Source organism: Aquila chrysaetos, chromosome Z, assembly GCF_900496995.4.
Source record: "Aquila chrysaetos chrysaetos chromosome Z, bAquChr1.4, whole genome shotgun sequence".
NCBI lineage: Eukaryota > Metazoa > Chordata > Aves > Accipitriformes > Accipitridae > Aquila > Aquila chrysaetos.
The window spans coordinates 78609870-78635671 of NC_044030.1; the positions used below are offsets into that span (position 1 = coordinate 78609870).

General features: G+C 38.5%; 1 protein-coding gene across 6 annotated transcripts in view; it reads left to right on the top strand.

Moving 5' to 3' along the window:
- Positions 1 to 25802, top strand: part of KIAA1328 (KIAA1328 ortholog) — a 190781-nt gene that overhangs the window by 107653 nt on the left and 57326 nt on the right. For all 6 annotated transcript variants that reach the window (XM_030004498.2, XM_030004500.2, XM_030004505.2 and 3 more), the window contains 2 exons: positions 15509 to 16194; positions 19028 to 19123. In XM_030004498.2, coding sequence (XP_029860358.2) covers positions 15509 to 16194; positions 19028 to 19123 — 782 coding nt within the window. The remainder of the gene's footprint in view (positions 1 to 15508; positions 16195 to 19027; positions 19124 to 25802) is intronic.

The following is a 25802-nucleotide window of genomic DNA, read 5'->3' on the forward strand; positions in this document are numbered from 1 at the left end:
ACTATTATGAGTCTGCTCTCATGCCTGTTAGTGCTGAAAAGCTAGAATGCTGTTTATAATCCTGCTTCTATTTGTTTCAGATTTGGAGGAAAGTGTGTGGGGGGTTGCTTCCACAATACAAGGTGATTATTGGCAAAGCCAAGAAGTTTTTTCTGCTGAATTAACTCCTTTGTCAAATGGCACATTTATTTACAGGGAGGCTATTTGGACAATTCAAATGAACTTGAAATAGTCCTGATAGTTCAGCACTGTAAATCAGAGAAGGGAAAATAAGTGGACAGAAGTCACAATTTTCATGCTAAGGTTCCTCCTCTACTTTACTGCTGAGGAAATGAGCTGCCACATCTGCTGTGCTGTGACAAGATCTGGACAGGATATGTCCAGAAGACTGTATGGGAACTAGAATACAGGCAGATGATGGCATTGTTTGAGCTGTAGGCTATCTATGCTGTCACATTTAATGGCATGCATTCAGCATCATCACAGGCAATAGCGAGGCAGAACACAAGTATGTGAAGCACCACGGTTTTTTACTCTTTCCAAAAATGAATTTCTTGTATTTATTAATTAGACTGGTGCAGAAACACTGATTTTGCTGATAAGGGAATAGCAGCAGTGCCAAGAACATGGTAATTTAACCAATTTACAATTGAGCACTGTATACCCAAACCTGAATAAAAGAAGAGACTAGAAATGGAACCAGAAGAACTTCTGGTGGACGTTTTTTGCAGCAACATGATAGTGTGAGTGATATCAGCGTAGCTGATTGGGTTTCTCTTTATGTATAAAGATTCTGTTGTTTTGGATTTGGATTGCAGTTTTTGATTTTTTTTTAACTTTTTTTTTTCAGTGACTGCATATTGGCATTCAGATTGATAGCTAGAATCAATTTCAGGCAGATCAATTTATGAATGATTTTTTTAAATATAAAAATTGTTCATAATTCTCTTAAGTCTTTGGAGCTGCTAACCCAGAGTAGCCCTTCTGTAACAGCCTCCCATAGGACTGTAACTGGAGCTATGGGTTTTCTTTTCCTCCAAAATTTGGGCCACTTCAGCTTTGAGTTTTTTAATATCAAAGTCCTGAGCAATCTGATTGTGACTAAGATTCGGGGTGGTTCTGTGTATTCCTTGACCTCAGTGTCTTTGTCTACAGAACAAGGATAACAGCGTATAGTTACTACCAGGAATATTCAGGCATAATGTGTATAAATACCTCTAAAGGTTACAAGTTCTTTCAAAGTGCCTCATATTTCTGCTGATTTCATGTTAAGTAGGAAACTGTGCATATGAGTGGGGGGGGGGGGGGTCAATCATCAGATGTCAAGTTTAGTTTTACTTTTGTAATGATTTATGCAGTTGTTAATCAGCACCTAACTCCTCAGAGGAAACTTCAGGGAGATCATGTATTTAGACACAGTCCAGCTTCTGGTATTTTCTCTCCATTGTATTTTTCATCCTTTGTTCTTTTGTTCTCTATTATGAAGGACATTTGCATGAAAACAAGATTTTTGTTTCTTAAGAGTTCATCTGCTCCTGCTGCTTATTCCCCACCTGGCCATAATCCTCGGTTTGTGACATCTCAATTGGTGGCTGTGCAAATGATTATGATGTCAAAGACAGGATTATGACTTCAGGTGAGAAACAAACAGCAGGAACTGGTGAACTCAGGAGAAATACACATCTAGATTTTTCTCCAACTGTTTTTATGCTGAAAGCACAAGAGAAATGCAGACGAGATTATGTATGCACATATAAAATAACTGATGTATAAGCAAATTGTATCATACTAGTGAGTAACATGACAAATTTATTCTTTAAATTGCCTTCAACTGTTCTTATTCTCTAGTTTAATCTACAGAAAATTACAGTAGTAGGATAATATCCAGTGACAGTGTGATTAGGACATAGTTACGTGGTTTTTACCATGTTACAATTCTTTTAAGAGACTTGTTCTGTATCCCTCTGTTGTAACATGAAGTCCTTCATTTGATTGTAATAAGGTTTGATTAAAAACATAGAGTCAGACCCAAACTGTGGACTATCAATGAGTTAACTTGGGTCCCTGGTGAGAGTGTGGTTTTGGACCAGATCAAGCTGTTCTGTGATACAATGGGAGGTTCTTGAAATTGCCCGAGTTCTCCTGCTTGGTTTTTTTTTCTCCTATTTAATATTGCATTTCCTTTTTGTTCCTGAGGAACCCCACTGCCCCTGAAAACTGTTTCCCTAAAGGGTTTTTGCACAATATCTCCTTTTGAAATTTCTTGTGTGCAGTTGGAGTCCTATGACAATAAATAGCTTGTACGGCTCTACAGTCATTTGCTACTGTGCATTGAGTAGCAGGAGAAAGATATTTGCTAAAAAAGCTTCACAGGTATGAGACTTATAATGCAAGGAGGTGGTGTGTGTGTTATAACACCGGTTGATGTAACTAATACCTGAGATTACCTCTTTGGTAAGTTAGTGGTGGATTCTGAAGAGACTGCTCAACAGAAACCTCATCCAGGGAATCACATTGTAGGCTTCTGCTGTTGAAGTTGTTACAGTGGTGGTTGCCACTTCTGCCAGCTAATCCTAAGGTCATTATGCTGACAATTTTGGGTTAGGAAATATTTTTTTTCCCCTTCTGCATTATTTTGAGAATGACTACTTAGAGGTGCATTATGGATTTCCTTTGAGGTATTTGGCTTTTTTTTGGTGTAGTTCGTGAAATGCAATGGAAGAATTTGTGTTATCCTATATGCATATAATAGTGTCCTGTGTCAGGATGACTAGGTGAAAATAGGAGGGAAGAGAGGAGTTAATAATCACAGAATTAAAGACATTGAAAGTCATCCAATCCACGAGTTTGACATTTGAAGTACTCCCAGCTTCAGAGAAACCATGGGGAGTGTTTTTTTTAAACAGAATTGAAGTAGTTATCTTCAGGAACCCAGTAATTAAAATTAGAAAGTTGGTAACATTTTTATTGCAGGCAGTTCTAGTGGTGAGATTAACATTAGATAATCTTATCATGAAATAACCAGGCACCCTGTGATGATCTGACACATGAGAGGCTGCACAGAGCTTCTGGTTCCCCAAGGGCTGTGATTGTTTTATGGTTTTATCTTATGATAACTGTGCTTTGGTTTTGCCCTTTTCTATGAGTTTCATACAGTACACATACCTCCCACCCCCCATAAATTTGTAATTTAACTCCACTCTAGGAAATGGCAAATCAGCATGAAACTATTAATCTTATCTCGTATCATGAAACAGACACTGATCCAAGAGATCTGATTACTTTGCTTCTGGTCATTATCCAGACTGAAAGCTGGGCTTGGGCATTTGTATCATCAACAGTTCTGTCATCAGAAAACAAAAGATTTCAAAACCAAAGTGAAATTCTACAATCAATCCCATTTAACTTTTCATGCCAAAAATACTGTGTGGCACCAAACTCCTTTTACTGGTCACTTAGTGATCAGCTGCAGTATTAAAGCCCTCACTTCTGCGCTATGCCTACAGCTTCTTTTCCTAGGCATTTAAAGCATAATAAAAGACCTTAATGTCAGGCATGAGGACTTTAAATAATCTGTAGTGATTTTAATGACTTCAGTCACAATTGCCACAGGTTTGTCATTCTTCATAAGTATTTCTGAGATGGAGCTTGCAGTCAGACTCTCTGCTGCCAAGTTGCTTTTTGGTCTTTTGAGAAGGATGGAAACTGGCTCCTGTTCAGTCCCACAGAACTGAGTCTGTTTTAGCTTGAACTGCTCCAGAAATAGCCAGCTGCATCCCCTGCCCTCCAATGAATATATTATGAACAAGAAATGCAGTTTTAATTTGTATTACAGTTCAGCTAATTAAAAGAAACCCCCATTTTAAATACCTGACTGAACCAATGTGATTTGGCTTTCTTCTTTTCTTCACTATCTGCCCTTCTTCCTTTTTTTTTTCTTTTTTTTTTTTTTTCCCCACTCAATTCTGAATACTTGCAACTTCATATCTTCTCTTCCATCAAGTTTGTGGTACTTGAGGAGGTACACTTATTTAATATGTAACTGTGAGGGAGGCTCAATCTCTCCAAATACAACAGTATTTGGAATTATTTTATTTTATTTTATTTTATTTTATTTTATTTTATTTTACTATTTACAAATCCCGAGGGACTTTACAGATATGGAAACATGTGGTGAGAATTTCTTTTGTGCTCAACTGGGTGGTTCCACTCCGTTCCTGGAGGAAGTGAATTTTACTGTTGACCTAATTCTGCTCCTGTTCAAGTTGGCACCGAGTGGTTTTAGAGATTTTCAGCCTCAAAGCATTACTATTCTTTGTTGAATCCAGAGTTTAAGAAGGAGAGCTGAAGTGCAGCTCTTTCAGACAGAATAAGGAAAGCTTAAGCCTGGTACTCAGAATACATTTATTAACTAACTCTATCCAAAGAAGTGACCTGGGAACCCAGATAGAGGAACCTTCCACACTGCATTAGAATTTTGTCAGAATTTTAAAAATTCATACCTTTTGGCATCATGGCCTGTCTCTTTCTGCATCATAGGCTGTTTCTGCTTTCTGCGTTTGTGCAGACTTATCACACAGATTAAGTTCACAAATTGGGGAATGATAAACCAGAGCAAAGGTGAAATACAAAATACAAACTGCAGTTTCCCCTGGGAAAAAATTTGCCTTCAAAAATTGGTTTCTTGAGAATAACTAATGTCAAATTTTGGACGTCATATATCTTCTACATTAATTGCTATCAAGTGGGGAACAGATTTATTTTTTTTTAAATGCACAGCTGTAAGGGTACCTGTTGGAAAGAGCACAAAAGAGCTACGTAATGCTTGTTCATAGCTATAGAGCCAGTGCTCTTAGATTGGCACAGCACAATAAAATAATGGTTCTCTATTGAAAGAAAGGTCTACATCTCCATTCTAACTTAGAGAGACTGTACTGTAGGGGTTCATAGTTGGAAAGTGTCCCTCTGTGTCCTGTGTCCTTCAGCTTGTAAGCAGGGCATAGTGTTTTGCTAACTATTGATGTAGAACTGTAAACACTTATTTATTTCTTTTGCATATTTTTGTATGCTTATGACAAAGGCCCAGCTTTGTGCAAGGATTTCCTTTCAGGGTGTTGCGCATGCTTAAACTTGTGAGCTTTTCTAAGTCTGTCTGTCCACATGGCAGTGTCTCAGAGTGAAGGTGATTGCCGCACAAGGTCACTGCTGCCCTGGAGTAGTGGAGGGCCTTTCAATTTATGCTTGGTCATGCCCTTTTAACTTAATGTTCTCCTTCACACAAGCTGGTAGTGATGGATGTCCATTCAGACAACCTAATGGCCTATGGTAACTATAGAAGAGCCCTTATATAAATATTCTGCAGCTGAGACCCATCAAGATGGACTGTCAAACTGCTCTTTACCACATCTAGGACCATTTTATGCAAATAATAGCTGTGATACCATTGCTATAGTTTATGGTGTCAAGCAGGACTGTAAAAGATCATTTCCATGAGTCAAGAGGAAGTTGATCTTTGTGGCTTGATATATCAGAGGTCGTTTCCCTCTGTCAGCTGTTGCTACCTTCAACAGTACTAAACCCACTGCAGAATGACCTCAGCTCTTAAGGAATCTCAGCCATAGATGAAAGGTCTGCTGGGACATCCTCAGTGGCATTTCAAGTGTGACGAGAGTATTCTGAATTCAGCATCTTCGTGGTGAGCTTCAAAAGGTAACAGCTGGCTTACTCCAGGGTAATGAGAGATTGCTATTTGCTCCATGCCTGCTCTTATTCCTTGATTCAGTTTTTCCTGCAATCTTTCATTACTTAATTTATGTACCTCTTTGAGATACTGCAAACCTGCCAAGTAGAAAACATTTTATTTCTCACTGAAATCACAGCCTGTGTGCCAAGAGGACCTTGAATTTTTATGTTCAGGGAGCTGAGCCTTCCAGGCTCAAGTGAGATAGCTTGCTTGTGTTGCTCAGAAGTCTCAGGGGATACCTGTCCAATGCAGAGACTGTTAGATTAAGTAACAGATTATGGGATATCATGCCGTGAATCTGCTTAGGTGGAACTTCTCCAGGGGTGATTGTATTTTGCACAAAACTTCCAGCTACATGTGTTCTTAGTCAAAAATGTTCACGTCCTTTCCATTTGTGGAGTGCCATTTACGCTTCCATGGACCTTCTATGTAACTGTAAACTAAGATGTTGACTTGTGATAAGAAATGGAGTGCTTGCTAATGCAAGGGAATCTGGCAAAAGTCTCATTAAACAGGTATATGAACTAACTGTGGAAAGACTGAAGCAGGACCTGGAAGCTTAATATGTATGTAATATCTGCCCATGATGGAATTCTGCCACCATTCAGAGAAGACTCAGCATTTCAAGCACCTTGGTAGCAACTCCAATGCTGCCTATCTACCAGTTCGTCCATCTATATGTTGCATTGTGCCCATCAGTTCACTGGGAGTATACATGTTTTTTCAGTATGTAAAATAGAAATAGTCTGTGCTCCCATTTTTAAGTACTCTAGCTTGTTAATTTGTAGTTTCCTCACTCCTTTATTTAGAGAAGTTGTTCCTGGTAATTTAGCCACCTTGGCATGACAGCAAGTTTCTGCATGTCAACTGCTCTGGACTGGCTGTTTTATCTCTTAGCTTCATTCCTAGTGATAGAGACCTAAGTTATCCCATATATCCCAGCTTGTGTTTACCATGGGTTAGTGTGAGGTAAAAGCATGCAAGCTGTGATCTCAAAGCTGGTGAGACCATGAGCAGTTGGTGTCTAAGCCTTTAGACACCCGCTTTCTAATAAATGGCATATATACTTTTTTGAAATGTGCAAGAGGTCAAGTACCATGGTTTTGACTTGATTCTTCTAGGGGATTTTCTTAATTTTCTGCTACCAAGACTATTTAACACATAATCATGGGGCTGCCTGTTCTGTCTTGCACTAGCATTTGGTCAGTTAATGTAAAGCTATGTACCAGTCATATGCTGGTGCGTTAGTCTTGTTCCAGTCTTTGTTCTGAAGAACAGCATCATTACAAAATAAAAGAGTCCTAAAAAGCTTTTATTTCTTACATGAAACTTCTTCTTTGACAAGATGAAGTGAATCAGCCTGTCTTTAATGGGATTGCATTGAAATGTCTGCAACTCTTGTTGTCATTCCTTGGCATGATCGTTACTTGAGGGGCAGATTAGAGGTCAATCAGCCAGAGCCACGGGGGCACCCACAGCTAGCCTCAGGATACTCCCTACAAATGTAAGATCAAAAGGGCAGGCACATGAAAATTACTGTTTACTTTTTATGAATTATTTCCCAGAGATGGCATCATTAGCAGAATCTAAATGCCAGCTGGCTCTTAGTGCAAGGACACTCCTGGTAGAACACACTCACTTGGACACACCTTTCAGCTCTTAAAGTCAAAAGATTTTCTGTTTCTGCTTTTGTGGGATTTCTGTGTTATTTAAATAACTTTCTGGTTGCTTTTCCCCAAAACACTGTCCCTATTTATGAAGATGCTTTTAATTCTTAGATGTCATCCATTTCTTTTCTTTATTTGTGTGGTAAAGCCTATGTCCATACTCCGGGGACTCTGCAGGAGACACCTTCTGAAGGAAGTAAAACTTTCTGGTAATCTGAGTGAATAGTGGCTATTACTTAAAATTCATCGCTGGCCAATGGGTGCTACAGTTATCCCTACTGTAAATACAGGGGAAAGGTGATATTGGCTGTCATGGTGAGGTACATGTTGGCAAATGCTGATTCAATGTCTATTCCTGTGGTAATCTTCACACATCAAACTCTACAAGTTCTTATCCACATAAGTATCTGGCTTCTGTTTGATCATAGTAATTAGGGCTATTTAGAAGGGTCACAGTATATTTGCCCTTTTGTCTTGTGTCTGGAGCTACAAAAGCATGACTTTGGAGCAGATGTTGATTGAATTCTAAAGAGACTGGCAGTAGCCAGGAACATGTGTAGCCCCTGATATGCTAAACTTGTGATTCCAAGTAGAAAACTGTTTGCTTTTTAATATAACTTTGAAAAAGTTACCTTGAAGGACCAAATACATGGTGGATATTACTCTTTAATGAAAACCAGTATGAACTTCCCTCTTATCATCCAACAGGTTACTACCCTTAATGGGAAATAATCAAATGCTGCCCAGCACAGGAATTAAACTAAATCTGGCTGGTAACCAAAATAAAATCCCTTATAGCTCTTTTTGTATGTTCTTAAAATGTGTGTTATGAGATTAGGCAGTTGTCTTTTTTTCCTCTCTCTGCTATTTTTCTTAAAAAGTTTAAAAAAAAAAGCTCACTTGAAGCCCCATCCTATGATAAATTTGGGGGGCAGAAAATCCAATGTTACGTTCTTTAATCTAAATCCTTATTCTTCCTAATCTGGCTAGACATTTTGGATAGGTGTGTTTTTACTTGCTTGGCATGATGTTTTATCAACATTGTTGTTTTTTTGGCATTCATCTTGACAGCAGTAGCTAGAGAACTTCTTGCTAGTGTTTAAAAGGATAAACTGAACATCTCACTTTCCATCTTTTCCTCTTGCTGTTGGATAGAGCTCAGGAAACTTTTTAATCCTTGCAAAGCAGTGAGAGTGCAAAGGAAACCTGTGTGTATGAGCGGGGTCACTGGGCACTCCAACCAAGATAGGGTTCTGCAAGTGACTCATCTGTGGGAGTGGGTGTGGGATTTATTACAGCAGCATTCAGAAAGTTGAGGCACAGATACTATAAAAAATAAGTCTGTTGGTGCTAGGCACACTTTAGACTTGTACTGAGCTGCACCCAATCTTAGAAGTTTTCCACCATGCCTTGTACTTCTTAGGCTAGATCTAGGTCAGTACTAGGTATGGTGTCTGTATGCCTCCCTTCAGTCATGAAGCCACGCTGACAGGTTCATGAGATGTTAGAGGGCAATTGGTTCAGAGCCAGGATGTGGCATGCTTGCTGTGTGTTTCTTGCAGACTTTACACTGAGGCAGAATCAGATATCTAATTGTGCTGTTCATCTCAGGTACCTTTGCTGTTGGTATCTTCTTTTTCTTCTTGTAGTCATCATGGAAAACAATGGTTTTAAGATGTCTTTTATTGTATCTGTGCTTCAGAGGCTGTTACATTCCCTCCCATTTTTATAATGTGCCACAAAGGTCCTTAAACCTCTCCTCTGAAGTGGTATATCTTCAAGCCAATACCCAAATCCGTATGGGTTTCTAGAGCACTGGTCTCCCCAGTGCTGTGAGGATAGAAGAATGTTGGAGGTCCCTTCTCCACCCAATTGCTAAGGAGTGCAAGGTACACCTGTCAACTGATAGCTGTTAAATTAACATTTCCATTTCCCTGTATGTAGCCTTATCTTTACAGACAGGTGTATATGTGTTGGAAGAGGGGTTATTTTTGGCTATACTGTACAAGAGCCTGAAGGTAATGATTTGTGCATAGTAAATCTTGCTTACTCCATAATTTCCACTACATTTAAAATTAAGGGCCTAAATTAGGGTTAGTGTCAGACTTGTTCTTTTGCTATGTCCTAATTTTGTTTTAAAAGCACATAGCTAAGGACTTCAATATGTTTTAGATTCAGTGCTTGTAAGTTATACTAAAATCCCTAAGGGAGCCAAAATAACTTATTAAAACCTTGCAAATGTTTTTGACTGCTGCATTCTATTATTTTCTATTCCAGTGGTAGCATACAGCCTCTGCTGCTGATGGGCGGAGGAATGCAAACCTCCAGGGCCCATTAGACTTAACTTGTTTACTGCATTGATATCTATATGTTAAATGACAAGAGAGTTCAGGTTATTGAATAATTTAAAATTCAGCTCTAATTGGTGTCATATGACCTGGAAAAGGCCATGGATGACGCCAGGAGCATGCTGTGAAATTCTTATAAATAATTCATAAATTAGATCATTCATTTGCCTGGATGTCTTGTTAAATGCAGAAGTTTGTAAGTAATAACTGATGATATAACACCTGTAAGTATTTAGTTCATATGCTGGAAGGTAATCTACCTTGATAATCTTCTAGCAAAACCTGCCAGAGTACGAGAGTTAATTGCACTAGGGAGAATGCACTACATTTATTTGGGATGGGCTTTGGCAAGGCGTACTGTGCAGATGTTGCATTACGCATTCTCTATCAGCTAGACAACTATTCTGTGTATGCCCATGTTAAAAATGCAGCTCATCACTCTTCTGCCTTTATTTCACATGAACTCCAAATGCACTGGGAAATGGTAGTGACCTGCTCTGCTCACAAATAGTATAGTTTTTGAAATATTTATCTAGGTCTTGAACTACTGATTCTTCAGTAAAATAAAGGGCAGAAGTAAAAAATTGAAGTCAGAAGATGTGATTTTTAGTTTTTAAAATTTTGGCAGCACATTGAATGTTAATAGTTAGACCTGGTGCAAACAGGAACGTATAGTTTTGTTTCAGAAAGCAAACATGTTTGCTTGATTTTAGTGGTCAGGTATTGCGTTGCCATATGTAGGTACTGTTTGGGCTTAATGGGCATTCTGCTCACAGTGACTTCTAAGACTCAACGTACAGGTGCCTTGCTTTAGTTTTCTTGGAGCACTGTGTTATTAATAACTGCCTTATCAGCCAGCATAAAACCAGTTTGCTGATCTGAAATGGAAGCATTTGTTAGAGATTATGTACAATATTTGTGTAGCTGGAGAAGAAGGGTGGCATGTTTATGAATGCAAAATACACACTTAAAGCTGAGTGCCAGCAAATGCTCACATGCCACTTTGAATGCAGGTTTTTTGTGCACCTGGCATCCCAGCTCAAACCCTCTTAACAAAGAGGAGAAAAAAACTTAAGGCAACACAAACATAGGAGGTGTTCCTCTGCTGTCAGCTAGCAGCTATAAATTCGCTTTTTTGTGATGTGATCCTATTTTATTATTTTTATTTTTTTTGCTACACCTGTTCAGTGTATTGAGTTCAGTAGACTTTTACAGGAAAAATACAGGCTTGTGACTGTCATTCATCTAGTTTCTTTGATTTGAGACCACTTGTTTTATTCAGTGGAATGTGGCAATCATAGCTATAGATAATTTCTACAGAAAATGGTGCTTTATTTCTTGCTTGAAAAATGGTCAGCTTACCTTCTGAATTATCTACTGTATTTATCTTAGGTACTGACAGAGACAGTTGCTGAACAATTATGTGGGCATTTTGTAATGACTGATATTAGGTTACTTATGGTAGAGATTTTAATAAAGGATTATATGATTTAAAGAAAAAAATTGATAGACTTCAGTAGATCCTATTAATTTACTCTAAAATCTTTACCTTTTTATACATTCTCCTTGATAAACTCTTACAGACACTTGGAAACAATAGCTCCTTATTCACTAGTAATGCACTTCAAATAGTCCTATTATTTGAAATAATTGTTCTTAAAAAGGCATTTCTGTTGCCCTGTTATCCTACCTGAGCTTATTTATAATATATTCTCCTCATTCTACTGACAGGAGCAAGTGCTTATACTGTCAATAGACCTTCAAACCCAAAGCCAAGCTTTATTCAGATGAGACCCTTACATCAACAATGCATAGTGGTAAGAGTTCCAGGTTTAGGATGTATACCTTAGTGAGAGTGCCAGCTAGGTCACTAATACATGCCCTTGGTGCTCTTTAAGGTGTCCCTGTGTATGGTAGCCTCTCATTTGTCCATTTAGAAATTTTTGCTTCATCTTTAAATCTCTGTATTTCTCCTCTGGTTGCTGCTTCAGTTCATTCTTCTTGGCTTCATCCCCAGGGTCCCTGCTCAGATCAGCACAATGGACTAGTTCTGAACCTGCATGTTCCTCCCTCTGTTTCTACCCCATCAAAAGAAACCCTGGAGCTGAAAGTGCAGGTTAGAGAAATGTTCTCAAGATACAATTGAGAACAATTTTGGTTCCTTGTCTTTTTTTCTGTATTCAAATAAATTTCAGCTACAAACTCACAAACCCAGGTGCTATGGGTTAAACTCTAACGCTGTTAACATCTGTAGGAATTTTGCTGTTCACTGTAACAGCACTGTATTTTGCTAGGACCCTAGTTTTTGTCTTCAGAGTGCAAGACTTCTTGAGATAATGATTTTGGGCTGTTTCTTAAACATGTTTTGTACATGCAGAGCTACCAGTAAAATCTGTCAGGACCTTGCCTGTGTTGAGATTGTAAGATCTGATCAGTTACTAGTTCACCCCTTGCAGTACAAAGCCCTGTGTGCCGGAGTCAGTCTGTAAATGTGTTTCCTCTGCCAGCAGTGTGAATTAACACTGCAGAGCAAACAAGTTGCATTTAAGAAGAATTTGCAGAGATCATAATGCTGCATGCATGAAACTGGTGCGCTGTTTGTCTGTTTGTAGGAAGTTTTAAGGACTTGGATGTTTGTTTAAACTCTGCTCTGAATCCCTGAGCAAAAATCACTGGGAATGCAGTAATTTTGTACATGTCCCCACATGTCTTCCTCTTTAAACCGTTCTAAAGATTATTTGAACTATTTTTTAATATCTCCTTGTTTCCATGCAAGAGTTTCACATCTGATCAAGTCTTATTAACTCCATATGTTGCAAGGAACAGTCTGAGTTTGTTTGTTTGTTTAAGCCTCAGTTAAAGGAAGTTGTATCTTTAAATACCGTACAGCAAGCCTGGAAGAGCTCCACAGAGGGGAAAGCACAGCTGTTCCATCATGGTCCATCATGGTTTCCATGTGTCCCGTAGGCAATATCTTTCTTAAACTCATCTTGTAAAATTACCCAATTCCTTATGCTTGTGCATCTTTAGACTCGTGGTAGTAGGTGGGTCTTTGGAATTTTTTTTTTTTTTTTTTTTTGCTTTTCCCCTTCACCTGGCCTACATCTTACAGATCTTTCATGGCATGCGCTGGTCTCATCTGATCCCTCATAAGTGTAAATGTCAGTCTGTTTTCCCTGCAGCCTCTACTATCCAGCTGTAGTTTTCAATTAAAGCATTAGCAGAAAAACACAAATGGCTAAAAAAGTTGTTGACTAGCTTCTGACTCCCAATAGTTATTTTTTCTTTGGGGGTAGAACCTGCAAAGTACTAAGTAGCTGTCACAGGTATGTTGGAACTCGGTCTTCTGCCTAACATGACCTCCTTCTTCTAAAGGAATAAAAAAATCCCACTCGCATTCAATGACATTAATGAGAATTTTCCCCCCTGCAAACATATTGTAACTGTGAAATAACATTAAAGTTTCTCTGCCTTGTTATGAAGTCTTTAAATGTCAATGCCATTTCTAAGACCATCAGGGCAGATTTAATGGCAGTCAAGGTCAACAAATGCTAACTGGTACCTCTCTTTTAGGGCCTTCAGAGACTCTTAATAGAGTCTCAGCCATGAAGTTAATTTGCGGTGTGGACCTGTATTCTTAAACCTGCTCCTGATGATTATTTTGTACCATCTTCATTCATGTGCTTAGATTTCTTAACATTCTATTGTCTCTTCAGTCAATAAAACAAACTGCTAAAATAAAGAAATTCTCAGTTATTTCACCTTTTGAGTCTTCTTTTTCTTTGTTCCTTTTTAATTCTGTTTATGAGCTGGAGAAGGGTAGCTGTATGCTTTCTGTAGACTACCCTAAGCTGCCAGCTCTGGTAGGATCCTCTAAGAATACCTTCAGGTCTGCCACCTTCTACTGTCCTTGGGGGCTTGGAAACTGGCCACCTTGAAAGCCTTTTTCTGTTGGTGCCCTAAATGCTTTATTAGCAGAAGCAGGTGAGGTGGGAAACGAGAGTGTGTAACCACAGGATTCTCTTATGTTCCCTTTTCTGTAATATTTCTTCCTGTTACTGATCATCCCTTTATGTGTTATCTAATTTAGATTAAAAGGGCTTTGTAGCCTTTATTTGTCTAGAAAATATTGCAGACAAGGATGGCATGCTACAAATAATAAATAACAAAACTCCGACTTTTTTGTAGCATGTTGCGTTTCTGCTCAGTTGCCCTGCCAGCTCCTCTGACTTTAAAATATTTTAATGTCCTGCACTTTTCACCTAGTCCAAGCACCAGACTTTCCTCAGACATGTAGCACTGACGTTAATGCAAATGCTTCCAACTCACTTGGCCCTTTGGGGCAAAACATGACATCCCTGGCTTTCAATCACATGGCACAGAGGATATATTTGTATCCACAGAACTGGAAATAATAAAATATCAGTATTCAGGTGCTAATCCATGTTAATTTACATTCTGTGAAGTCTACAAAAAACTTGTAATTGGTTGTCTTGAAGGGCAGCAGAGTTTGGTATTTTGTTTATTTATAAAAAAGAATTTAAATTATACATATAAAACCTGCATAGATTTGGATTATATCTCTCTTTTAATCATCACTGGACGCTTGCTTGCATTCATAAGTTCTAGTATTTTGGGGGTTGCTGACTGCCTTCCACTCTATGTGGACAATACCTATCTACTGTAAGCGTTGCCAGAGTGCAAATAATACTTTTCTTTCCATCAGTGGATACCAGGTATCCCTGCTAAACCACTTTCACTGTGATGGTTTTGTTATCTTTAACAAACCTGGCTTCTGTAATTAAAAAAAATCAGATCTTTGTGAAAGGTCCCGAAGGCTGGAGGAGTTTAAATTCAGTATGTTATTGAAATTAATGCACAGGTCTAGCCAAAGAAATGCAAGTGCCTGATTCACTGCTGTTCTGATGTACATAAAATCTCAAATGCTTAACTGCCTAGATGAACCATAGTGCAAAGATACTCCAGGATGTAAGTAGGATTTTGATGTCTGTTACATAATATCCACAAGTATAACAAAACCACTAGAATTTCCTTGCACTGAGTTGACAAATGTGAATTACAGTTACTTGCTTTCTTCAGAGTTTTATCAGAGGATAATCACTTGCCCAGCTTAATTGAAAAATCACTTATGTTTATAGCTGAATTTAAACATGTTTTGTATTTAAATGACAGCTTTTGATGTACAACCATTTTTTACAGAAAGTAGTTGGTTTTTATCTGTGTTTCTGTAAAGATATTTCAAAAACTCTCATCAAATTTCCAGCGATAAGTAATATCCCATTCAGTGTAAGGTGAAATGTTTTACATCAAATTTCCTGCTGTGTAATGGCCAATCAAAGAGTATTTATAGTGGCTGAATGGATTTTTTGGCTTGGTGTTCAAAATTAAACATTTTCAAACCTTAACATTTAATGTTTTTTGCCACTCTTCAAGTTGATTTTGTGTAACCCTAGATGCTCACAACTACTTGATACTCTGAAGCGACTCATTTTATGCTGAGGATCCTGCAGACAGTAGTTTTATATTTATTACACTTGTGTAGATGGAATGAAATGTAGATTTGATAGCAGATTTGTGTCTGTCTTCTGATAAACATTTCGGGGGATTTGGCTGTGTGTCCATCAGTATGATGCAGCAAGTCTATTTCTGAGAGAACACATTGACCAAGTGAAATTAATGAACAAAGATAAATTTTGGTATTCCACAGGAAATTGTTTCTCTTGTTGCAGGTATCCAGTAAGAAGAGCTCATGCCAGCCATCATCTTTGGAGCTAGATGGTTCCTACTTGGGTATTGGGGGATCTCAAACTTTTTATAAGAACAGTAGAGCATCAAAGGCTGGAAGCCCTGCCCGTGTTGCATTGTCTCAGCCGTGCAGGAATAATCACGATCATGGGACTGAAATCCATTACAACCATCAGGAGTGTCTGAAGGAATACCTGGTAGAAAATGGATTGCACAGAAAGTGTAACAATATGATTTCCCCAGCCAAGCAGAGGACCCTTCATCATGTAAAACCAGCTCAGGAGATGGACCAGAAAGCAAATGAATTTCAGAGCACATGCCCTCAACAAGTGAGTCATGGTTGTGCCTGCAGGCATGTAGGGAGCTCAGGGAGCATGCAAGAGAGCCACCATGTCAACCAGGTACTTAAAAGACACTCTGGGCCAGTTCACAAACCCTGTGATTATTCTACGTGCTCTCGAGTTTCTGGGCTGAATGATAGTGTGGACTCAGGGCCTACAGAAACAGAGCAGGCTAAAAGGTTGTATGAAGAAAGAAGGCAGAAGCTGCTTCTGCAGAGAATGGAGCTGGAAATTGAAAAGGAACGACTCCAGAATTTATTGGCTAAGCAAGAAGCAAAACTGCTCCTAAAACAACAGCAACTACAGCAATCCTGTATGGATTATAACAGGTGATTTTGAGATTTATAATCTAAAAAAAAAATTCTAAAATTTTTAATGAACACATGGGCAATAGTTAACTAAGTGGGAGAATAGAACTGATGAGATAGGCAATACCTGTGGCACAAATTCTCTCTAACTGTTTTAGAGGAGAAGAGACTTCTTAGTATATTAGCGTATACTGTTGGGAAACAGCATGACAGCTGTGGAAAGCAGCAGAGGAAAACAGTATGTGGTAGAAAGAAAGGCACAAGAAAAGCAGTGTTAGAAGACTAGGTGGGAAGAGAGGAGCGGTAGAAGAAAACGAGAGGTTGGTCTTAGTGCAGGCACTTGAAGATAGGCAGCCATTTGGCAAGAGAGCAGTGTGAGTGTGGATGAGACAGATGTGGCATTCCCCCTTCTTTCCTTGGAGAGGTCAGTCTGAAGTATTGCACCTTTGTTGGTAGGGACAGGAAGAAGTGTGTTTTACAGAAAAGATGGAGATCATTTTATATATACATAGATTTTTTTTTTTTCCATATATGTATATGGAAAAGGAAGGGAGCTCTGTGTAGCAGGGACATTTTCTTTCCAGTGATGTTTGTGAAAGGGAGAATGCCAAGACTGAGGCACAATACGTGCTTCAAACTAGAAGAAGGGAAAGACGATAACCGTAGAAACATGGGATGTGGCTTGAAAGGCCTGCGAGCTTGTTGCAGAAGGTGAGATAACACCTTCCTGACAATGTAAATGGGCTCTCTGGGAAAGCGGGAGAAACTGGTTTGTTGGTGTCACGTTACTAGAGTGGAGAGGAACAGTGAAAGGGAGCAGATTAAAGAAAGTTGAATTAGCCAGTGTAACTCAGTTGAGTACGAGCATTTCAGCTTTAGGAAGGGAAAGCAATGGGGAAGAATCTAGCAGTCTTAGAAGAAGCAATAGGAGGGTTTCAAAAGGATGCTTATTTCAATACTGCTTTAATATGGCAACTGCTGACAGCATCCCATAAGAGTCTGCATTACATGACCCACTTCCTACATTCATGTACTGTAGCCACGATGGAGGAATATATCACTTTCTTTTCTTAATCCCAGCCCCCTGGTTACTTTTCAAACTCTTACAGAGAATACTGTAATTTAGGTGGTCTTTTTTTTGTTGTCTTGGATTGTGGCTTATGTTGAAAATAATGTGTTTATATGGCTTTAAAAGTACCTGTTTTAAAGGCAATCACAACTGTGTGTGTGGAAAATGACTGAGGTCACAAATAACGGATTATGACTTCAGGTGAGAATTAAGTAGGAACAGATGGATTCTTAAACATCAAATACCTGAATCCCTCTAATGAAAAACAAGTAGAATATGAAGGACATACAGACTGAGTTTGTTGGTGTTTTTTTTTCTAGTGGGTATTTTTCAGCATTTGCGGCATCATAGACCCAGAAAATAATGGACCTTAAATATATCTATAATGATGTGCTTGTTAATTCCATTATGCCTATTTTAGCCATTTTTTTTGGAAAAAAAAACCCTTTATGGTTTACAGAGCTCTAATTACCTAAAATAATTCTATGAAAGAAAATCAGATATGATCAATCTGAGGACTCAGTGTTTTTGTGATGTCTTTTCAGAGGTGCAGGTGAAAGCACTTTTGCCATATTCTCTCTAAGAAAAGCAACTAGAATATAATGTGCTTGCTCTTAAAACATATTCAGTCTCTTTAGAATTAAAAGTTTGATATTTACAGGTAAATCTCCTAGGCATCACAGTTCTGTTTCAGTTTTAGGTATATAATTCACTTTTGCACTTGATAACAGGGTAATTTTATATACTACAAAAAATAAAAATTTGTTTAGCTAAGCTCAAATACCCTTTACTTCATTGTCAGGAGGCTCTAACCTAGTTCATCTCTTGACATCATGACAGTTTAAAAAAATAATACAAAAAAAATCCATTTCTGGATAGTGTTTATTTTTGTCTGTCCTTCTGCACGGGTGGAGTGTTGGTTAAGGTCCATTCTGAACTGCTGAAAGTATTGTCATTGAATGACAAGTAAAAGGTCTGACCATTTGTAATTATTGGCTATTAACTCGTCTGCTCTTTTAGTGAAAGTATGAATGAACATTTTTTTTGGCCACGATGCATCATAACTGCATTTTAATTTCCCACATTTCTCTATTTAGCCTCAAGTGAGCGTAGTACTTTCAGTTTGCAGTTTCTTTCTATGTGAAATAGTTGCTCAGCTGTCAAAAAATGTGTGTGTGTAGGGAAAGGGGCAGTTCAGTGACTCCTCCTGATGCCAGCCACACCAGCCAGAGTAGACAAATATGGGTAAATCCTGGAAACAGGGATTTTATTCAAATAAAAATGGAGAAGTACCTGTATTGACTCTTCTGTCTTCACTGGAGAGAAGGAAAAAGGTGGGGTAATGTATTAAAACTGGAGCATCATCTGTGGGCCCATAGTTTCAGGAGAGACAACCATCTCCAATGAATTCTACATTTTATGCAGTTTACACACAATGCCTTTGAGCTCCAGTGCTGGTAGAGCTGTAATCTGAGCCCAACAGGGATGTTTGTTATTGGATACTGTGACCATTTTCTTAAGGGAGCTGGTTCTTGGAAATCAGTAAATGAAATTTTTCTAATCTTTTTCCCAATGGTAACCCTTAGAAGCAAAGGCACTGGACGTAAGTCAGCCTTCCAATACAAAAGTATATTTGAAAGTGTGAAAACAGTCATGAAAGATTCTTCACTTAACGTGATAAAGTGCCCTGTTTGTAGACACACGACTCACCTTTTTGTGGCAAGTTCCTTGTGTGATGATTTGACCAGCTGCAGAGCCAACTGCAAAACCACTCTGCTTTTTCAGGTTTAGGGGCCATGTACCTGATTCAGAAGATGTGCCCATTGATGAAGCACCTGGAGAACTTGCTCTGATGATGAACGGCAACAATGTGGGGCTAAGGTAATTTCTGTCTTCGCTTCAAAGTACTGCACAGTGTTGATATATCTTCTTGACAGTGTGCTGTTGGCTGCCAAGTGTATTTGTTCATGTGTTTGTTTCAGGATAAGAGCTTTTTTTCTGTGGGAAAGGTAAAATTCATTCGCTGCTGCATTTTATGAGTTAACTCAATTGTTATGCTGACCTGTTATTACTCAAGGTTTAAGGGTTGATTTCGTGTAGAGGTCTCAGGTTTTGCGTGTCATCTCTTAAAGAGACTAACCTAGCCCAGTGCAAAATGGAGTTTCCACAAAATCTTAGCCTTTGTTCTCTGTTCTAGATAACTGCTTGTTATTTTTCCAATTAAGATCAGAACATCTCTTTAGTCTTGATTTGGACCTGATGTAAAAAATACATTATTCTTTAACTCCCAGATACAGTTCTACAGTGATAGAACTGGTGACAGTTTCTTGTTTTTTAAACAATGCTGTGTTGTACCTCTGCAACAGATTCAGTGCAATCAGAGCAAACTACCACTGAAATAACTGGAAGTAGAGTTAAGCCAGTATTTAGCTCTTTATCTCAATTTTGCATGCTACGTAAAACTTTAATCAATACATTATTGTGTTTTCTTTCTGTCCTACCTTGTTGCATTTCCTATTAACGCTGGAAGAAGATTCAGGCTTATTAGAAAACCAGAAAATAAAAACTGTAGATTTGACAGGGTTTTTCTACCTTTCTCAAAACATAACAGCTTCCTGTTGTGTGCTTGAACTATAGATGTTCTTTTGACCAAAGTATCCCCTGTTTGGTGGACAAGATGAGCAGCTGTCCTTTGAATGGCCCTTTCTTTAGCGACAAGAGAAAACTAAAATAATAAGTTTTTCTTTCCACTATGAGAATACTGGAAAAGAACTGTTAATTTATTTATAAACTAAGGGTCCAATACTTCATTTTTTCTTATTTTTTAACATTAAGTGATACTGATTTTTTTTTTTTTTTTTTTGAGATCCATCTTCACTGAAAAGGGATAAGACTTTTTTCTCCAGAACAACAGGAGTTAGTTTCCTTGGAATACTTCACTGTTTAACCAGGTGTTTGGCTGCTCTGAGTTACTGGCATATCATTGTTGTATTTTGATGCTTTTTTGTTTCGTTTTCACACAGACTGAAGTGATCAAAGTATGATCACTGTAACAAAAGAGATAAGAGTGTCATGATATGTTAAAGATGCAGTAGCATTAAGCCCCTTGGAGGAAAAATGTAACCAAGAACATCTGTAGGGCTTCTTGGCAACAGTTTACGAAAAAGTTGCAAAAATCTATGTAGCCTAGCAGGGAAAATGAGGAAAACCTGTGCCATTAACAAATGAGAGTTCCAGATTTCAAAAGGTTCCCCACCCTCTCTTCATTCCCCTAGTTTAATTTACTGTAATTTTTCAAAGTTAATGTGTGTTTGTGCAGTCTCAAGTTGCCATGCCAGCTGGTTCCAAAGTTTGGCAGCGAAACACTTGGAAGTTTTTCTTCCTATATGCTATCTTCAGTTTTGCAAAGGTTACCAGATGAATGGTCCCTAAATAATATACTCTAATGTAAGGCTGAATGAGGCTATGGAAGACACATCCATTTGTCTCTTTTATGCATTTTAATATGTAAGTGATGTTTTCTTCAGTATCGAGAGAGAGTGTGCAAGTCTGTGGCTAGAGCTTAGAGAGGAGGAAGAGCTGGTAGGAATACATCCTTTTTTTTAACAGTCTCTTTTCTGGTTTTTGTTGTGTTTTGTTTTGGGTTGTTGTTGTTATTTGTTTTTCAATTGACCTGCCAAATGGTTCTTGTTACAGCAAATGCTGTCAGAACCCTAATGGAAAACCAACTCCCTCTGACTTCCAGTTCATACATGAGAGCTCCTTTAGCAAACCTCACAGCATGAAACTTGGTTTCAGTCTTCAAATAAGCAAAACTTAGCTTAAAAATATCCCGGTAATGGTGAAAACCCTTTAAAATGCTAAACTTGCTGGAGTGAGATATTGGAGTTTAGAAGTAAAATATATAATATAATCAAGAACTGAAGAACATAGGGTTTTTTTTTTATAATTAACAGCTCATTTTGAGTTAATTATCTACAATTACAAAAATCTAATTGCAATTTATTCTCTACTATCTGTGGGAAGAATCGTAGGCAAGGGAATGTGCATCACTGCCAGACGTAAATGCTATAGAATGGGTACAAATAATAGAGGAGCCCTTAATGAAAAAGAAAAAGCAAATAGGAGCGTGCAGCTGTGCCAGGCTATTGAAAGGTAATTGTAGTCAGAAATGAGATATGTACTTTAAAAGGCATCTTGTCATCTCCTGTAGGGATTAATTTTTTTCCTCCTTGAAAAAGGAAAAAAAGATTCCATGAGCAAATACAGTACAGAGTTTGATTTCTGGTACAGATTTTGGTCATTGTCTGTCTGTGAAAAGGAAAACTTTTATCTTGGGGACTACTACAAACTATAGCCAAATTTTCTAATGGATGCCTGTTTCATTTTCTCTTCTGAATGTGCCATTATGTTTTTTTCATTATCAAAGTCAGCAAGCATTGTCCATCTCAGCCTCTTTGGATGGTCCCGGTTTGAATTTGCAGTGCTGAATTTGTCACTTCCCTGCCGGGTGTGTTGAGGAGCTGTTGGGAAGAAATGTGTCTGTCCCTTTGCGTGCTTGCAGCTGGGCCGGCGCGTGGGACCTGAAGAGTCTTCAGATGCAGGAACCCAGTTCTCTAAGGTGCAGCAGTCAGAGCAGGTTTTATTGAGGATGGTTTTCCATAGCTTGGAGTGCTCCTAAGTGAGCCCACAGCCAATTTTCAGCTATGGAGATAGTAACTTGTACAATTAATGGCAAGTTGTCTGTATAATTTCTTTTCAAGTCTGCCCCAGTGTGCAAGATGCTTTAAAATATTCAAAATAAAAACATAACCTGATGCATTTGTTTAGCACAAAACAGCCTTTTACAAAGCGCTTTCCATCTCCCAGACACAGATGCTTGGTACATGCTCAAGTACCCACTCCATGCGTATTCAGTAGGATCAATACACCCCGCACCTGCTTTTGTGTGTGCTCCTGACGTCTGCATCTGGGAGAGGAATTTTAAAACAATCCACTCTTCTCTCCTTTATTTAATCTTAACTTTGGATCTGAATGTCATGGAAATAAGACTTATTTAATAGTACCAACTCCAGAAGATATAATTTGCTACTTTGCAAGCACTCCTCCCCAGAGTTGTGCTGTGTGCCTAAATCTTAACATACCAGGTACCCTGCTTTTCCAGTTCTTAGGTTTCCTGTATGGCTCCACCGGTACAGCTTTCTACTGCCTTCTCTGTAACATGCATCTTTTCCTCAGATTTCACACAATACTGCCATTGCACCTTTACACAGACCTGTGCAAAATGTTATAAATAGGAGTTGTTGGATACAGCAGCTATCGGATGGGTTTACAGTTATCTGCAGGTACTCTTTCAATGTATGCTACCTGGTTAAAGGATTTCTTTTCTGGAGTATTAAAGATTTGCAGGTGGAATTTGCCACCTTTAATTTTGTTGAAGGCTTTTTATGTTTCTGTGCTTCATTCTATATCACTTGTGTGTATTTTTTCCAGTTTGTATTTTCAGTTAGTTGAAAATATCAAACACAGAATTCAGCAGTACTTTCCCCCTATTTGAATGCTCATTGCTATGGTGATAGTTCCAGGAGGCAATGCTATCAGGGGTCTTTTTAAAAAATTTTTATGTTTATAATGTAACTATTTTTATTACCTTGTGAGAGAAGGTGACAATTATTTCTTGGTCCTTGTTTAATGCTTTGTTATGAACTCGATTTTTTTTTGCGGCTTGTTAGACGTGCAGGCATCTTTCTATGGCGATGTGCAAGCTTACTCGTGTGTTTTTGTCCAAATACTCAACACAATTAAACAGACGTGCAGAGGAATGCAGACTTGCAGCTCCCCCTGCTGTCCCAGGCGTATCCAGGTTTGTTCACACAATCCCCCCCTCGAACTAATTTAAAAATAAAATTAAAATCACATGCAATCACATGGCTCTGCCACCTCTGACCTGAGTTGTGTGGCCCCATTACTCCCGTTTTTGAAGGGAACTGATATTTAAAAAGCAGTGGCAAAGGTAGCACCCATTTTGTTTCCTATTTGGAGTTTTCTTATCAGTTATTCTTCATGCCAGCATGTGTTACCTCCTGTTACTCTTGTCCCAAGCCTCTGAAGGAGAAACTGTCACCAATGCCACAACTGTCTTGTTGTCCACTACCTCCCAGGCTTCAGTTCATCTATGAGTTGTCCTTGGTCTCTTGAGGTATGTTCATGTAGTACTTGGCCAATTTTTAGGAATGTATTGAATACAGTTAGTTGGGCTATTTTTTATCTATTTGCTGTTTTGGCAGACTGGCACATTAAATCGGGCTGAAATCAACTGTGCTTGCAAATGGCCCATAAAATCTGTGTGTCTGGAAGCCGCTTACCCACTTGTTAGTGCTCCTTTTAACACCCAAGTTACTTTCTTGTTCCAGATAATTTTATGTTGAAGTTTGTATCATTTTTAGATAGGATATTTGTGGAGTGAACACTTGTTTGGTGGGTAAAAAAAGTGCTTGCAGATCTGCCAATAGTGCAAATGCTGAATTAGGTGCAGATACAAGTTTTTCTTTCTCTCATGGCGTTGTCTGGCTATATATAGGCACAGCATCCCTTCAACAGATGGCTGCTGGAGTCTGTTGTGACGTAATGGGAGAGTATAGCTGGAGTTAGATATACATTTTTGCTTCACTAGTGCCACATGCAGACTCTGAAGGTAGCAGGTTTTCTTGCACAGAGTAAAGGCTTTTGTTCTGATGTGGTAACTAAAAGCTTATTGCTGAATGGGGGTGTGTAGCAATTTTTTACATATATCTACGTATGCATTTTTTATTTATTTATTTTTTAAGATAGGCAGTGATCCTTATCAGACTGGGACATGAGAAGTGCATTTCCACTGACCTGGTTGCTTCACTAATCACGTTTTCAGGTTTACTTTCAACAGTGACAGGGTTTTGAAGCTGCCTGTTTTACATTTACCTGAATTATGCTGATTCTGTTCTCATGATTACATATGCCGCACACAGCAGTATTACATCATTTCCATTACAGTCCAAAGTAACTTTGAGCAGGAAGCCTACTGATAGACTTGAGGTATAAGATGTAAGTAGGAGATACCATAAGTAGTTTCCATAGGCAGATGGAGCCAACCTGTAGATGAGGTCTTCAAAAAGCACAGGAACACTGGTGTTAGAAACACTGCTAAGCGTAGGATGGCAATCAGTGAAAACAGGCTTGCTAGAACTTAAGTCCTTTGGTATTTTCACAAAACTTGCATTTCCTGCCAGTCTTCTGCATGGTTATAGTTCTGTAACATCGTGTATCAGAACTGAAAATGCTCGAAGTTTTTTTTTTTTCTTTAGGTTGAAATATTTAAAATTCATGCATCTCCTGAAGGAGTTTGTGCCTTGCCAACACTTGCAGACAGTGAGAGACATTTTTGCAAGTCATTTGCAGATGCCTGCTTTACAGGAAAATGTAGACACTGTTAGTTTACTGCCTGAATTGAATTTTGAAAACCTGAATTCTATTTTTATAAATTGGAGTGGATTACTTTTTCAGACATATCATTTTTTTACTTTTTATTTTTATATGTAAACTTGGATGAAGAGAAAATATTGTTTAATCTTGATATTCATGTGTCCCAGAAATTTGTGAGTTGGAAAAGTTAAGAAAAATCATATAAACCAAAATGTTCTGGAAGGTAGTTTTAATTTAGGAGATTTTAAACCTACCCGCACAACTTTCACGCCATTTAAAAGCTTATATCAGAACTGGTGGGGCAGGGCTAAGAACAAAAGCTATTGGTATTACAAAGTTAAGCAAGAAATCCTCTGTACCCTGCTGTTCTGGCCATGATCACAGCTGCACTAAGCTAAAACCAACTCCCCCACCCCTCTTGTGACCTTGGCTGCACTTCAGCACACAGGGAATTGAAGCAAAAGGCAAACTCCAGTAAATATTAGATTCTGCCACTTGCAGATATAGAGACTACATATAAAGATAACGGCACATGTGCTCTCGCTTGCTCTTCAGCTCTCACTTTCTCTGAAGTGGACTTTGTATATTTGCCACTGGATTATTCTGACATACAACTTTCCAAACTGTACTGGTGTGTTGAGCTGAACTCAGTGTCTTTACGTGGGTGCTAAGGCTTTGCAGAACTACCCATTACTTTTATAACAGTGCTAATTTTTGAGAGCCACGCAGAGAAAATTTTAGATTCAGCCCAGCTGATTTGTTCTTCACACTGTTCCTGTGGTGAAGAGGATTGATTTTTGTGTTTCTTTTGATATTTGGCTTCCTTTCCTCTGGTACTCAATGCTTCGGGCCTTAATCCTTTAACCTTGAATCTGAGCATCAAGGCTTCAGGAGGGATCAGGCCTTTTGATGGAGAGAGAACATCTTTTGTTGTACCAAATGGTTGGGAGTAGTATAAGGCAAGACAGCTCTCCAGACAGTATATATTTCTCTGTTGTGTTAAAAGACTATAAACACAGGGTGGGTTTAGTGGGGATTATAAATAATCTAGAGGAAGGTGGGGTATTAGAAGCAATGGAAAAGATTTAATGCCTTTTTCTTT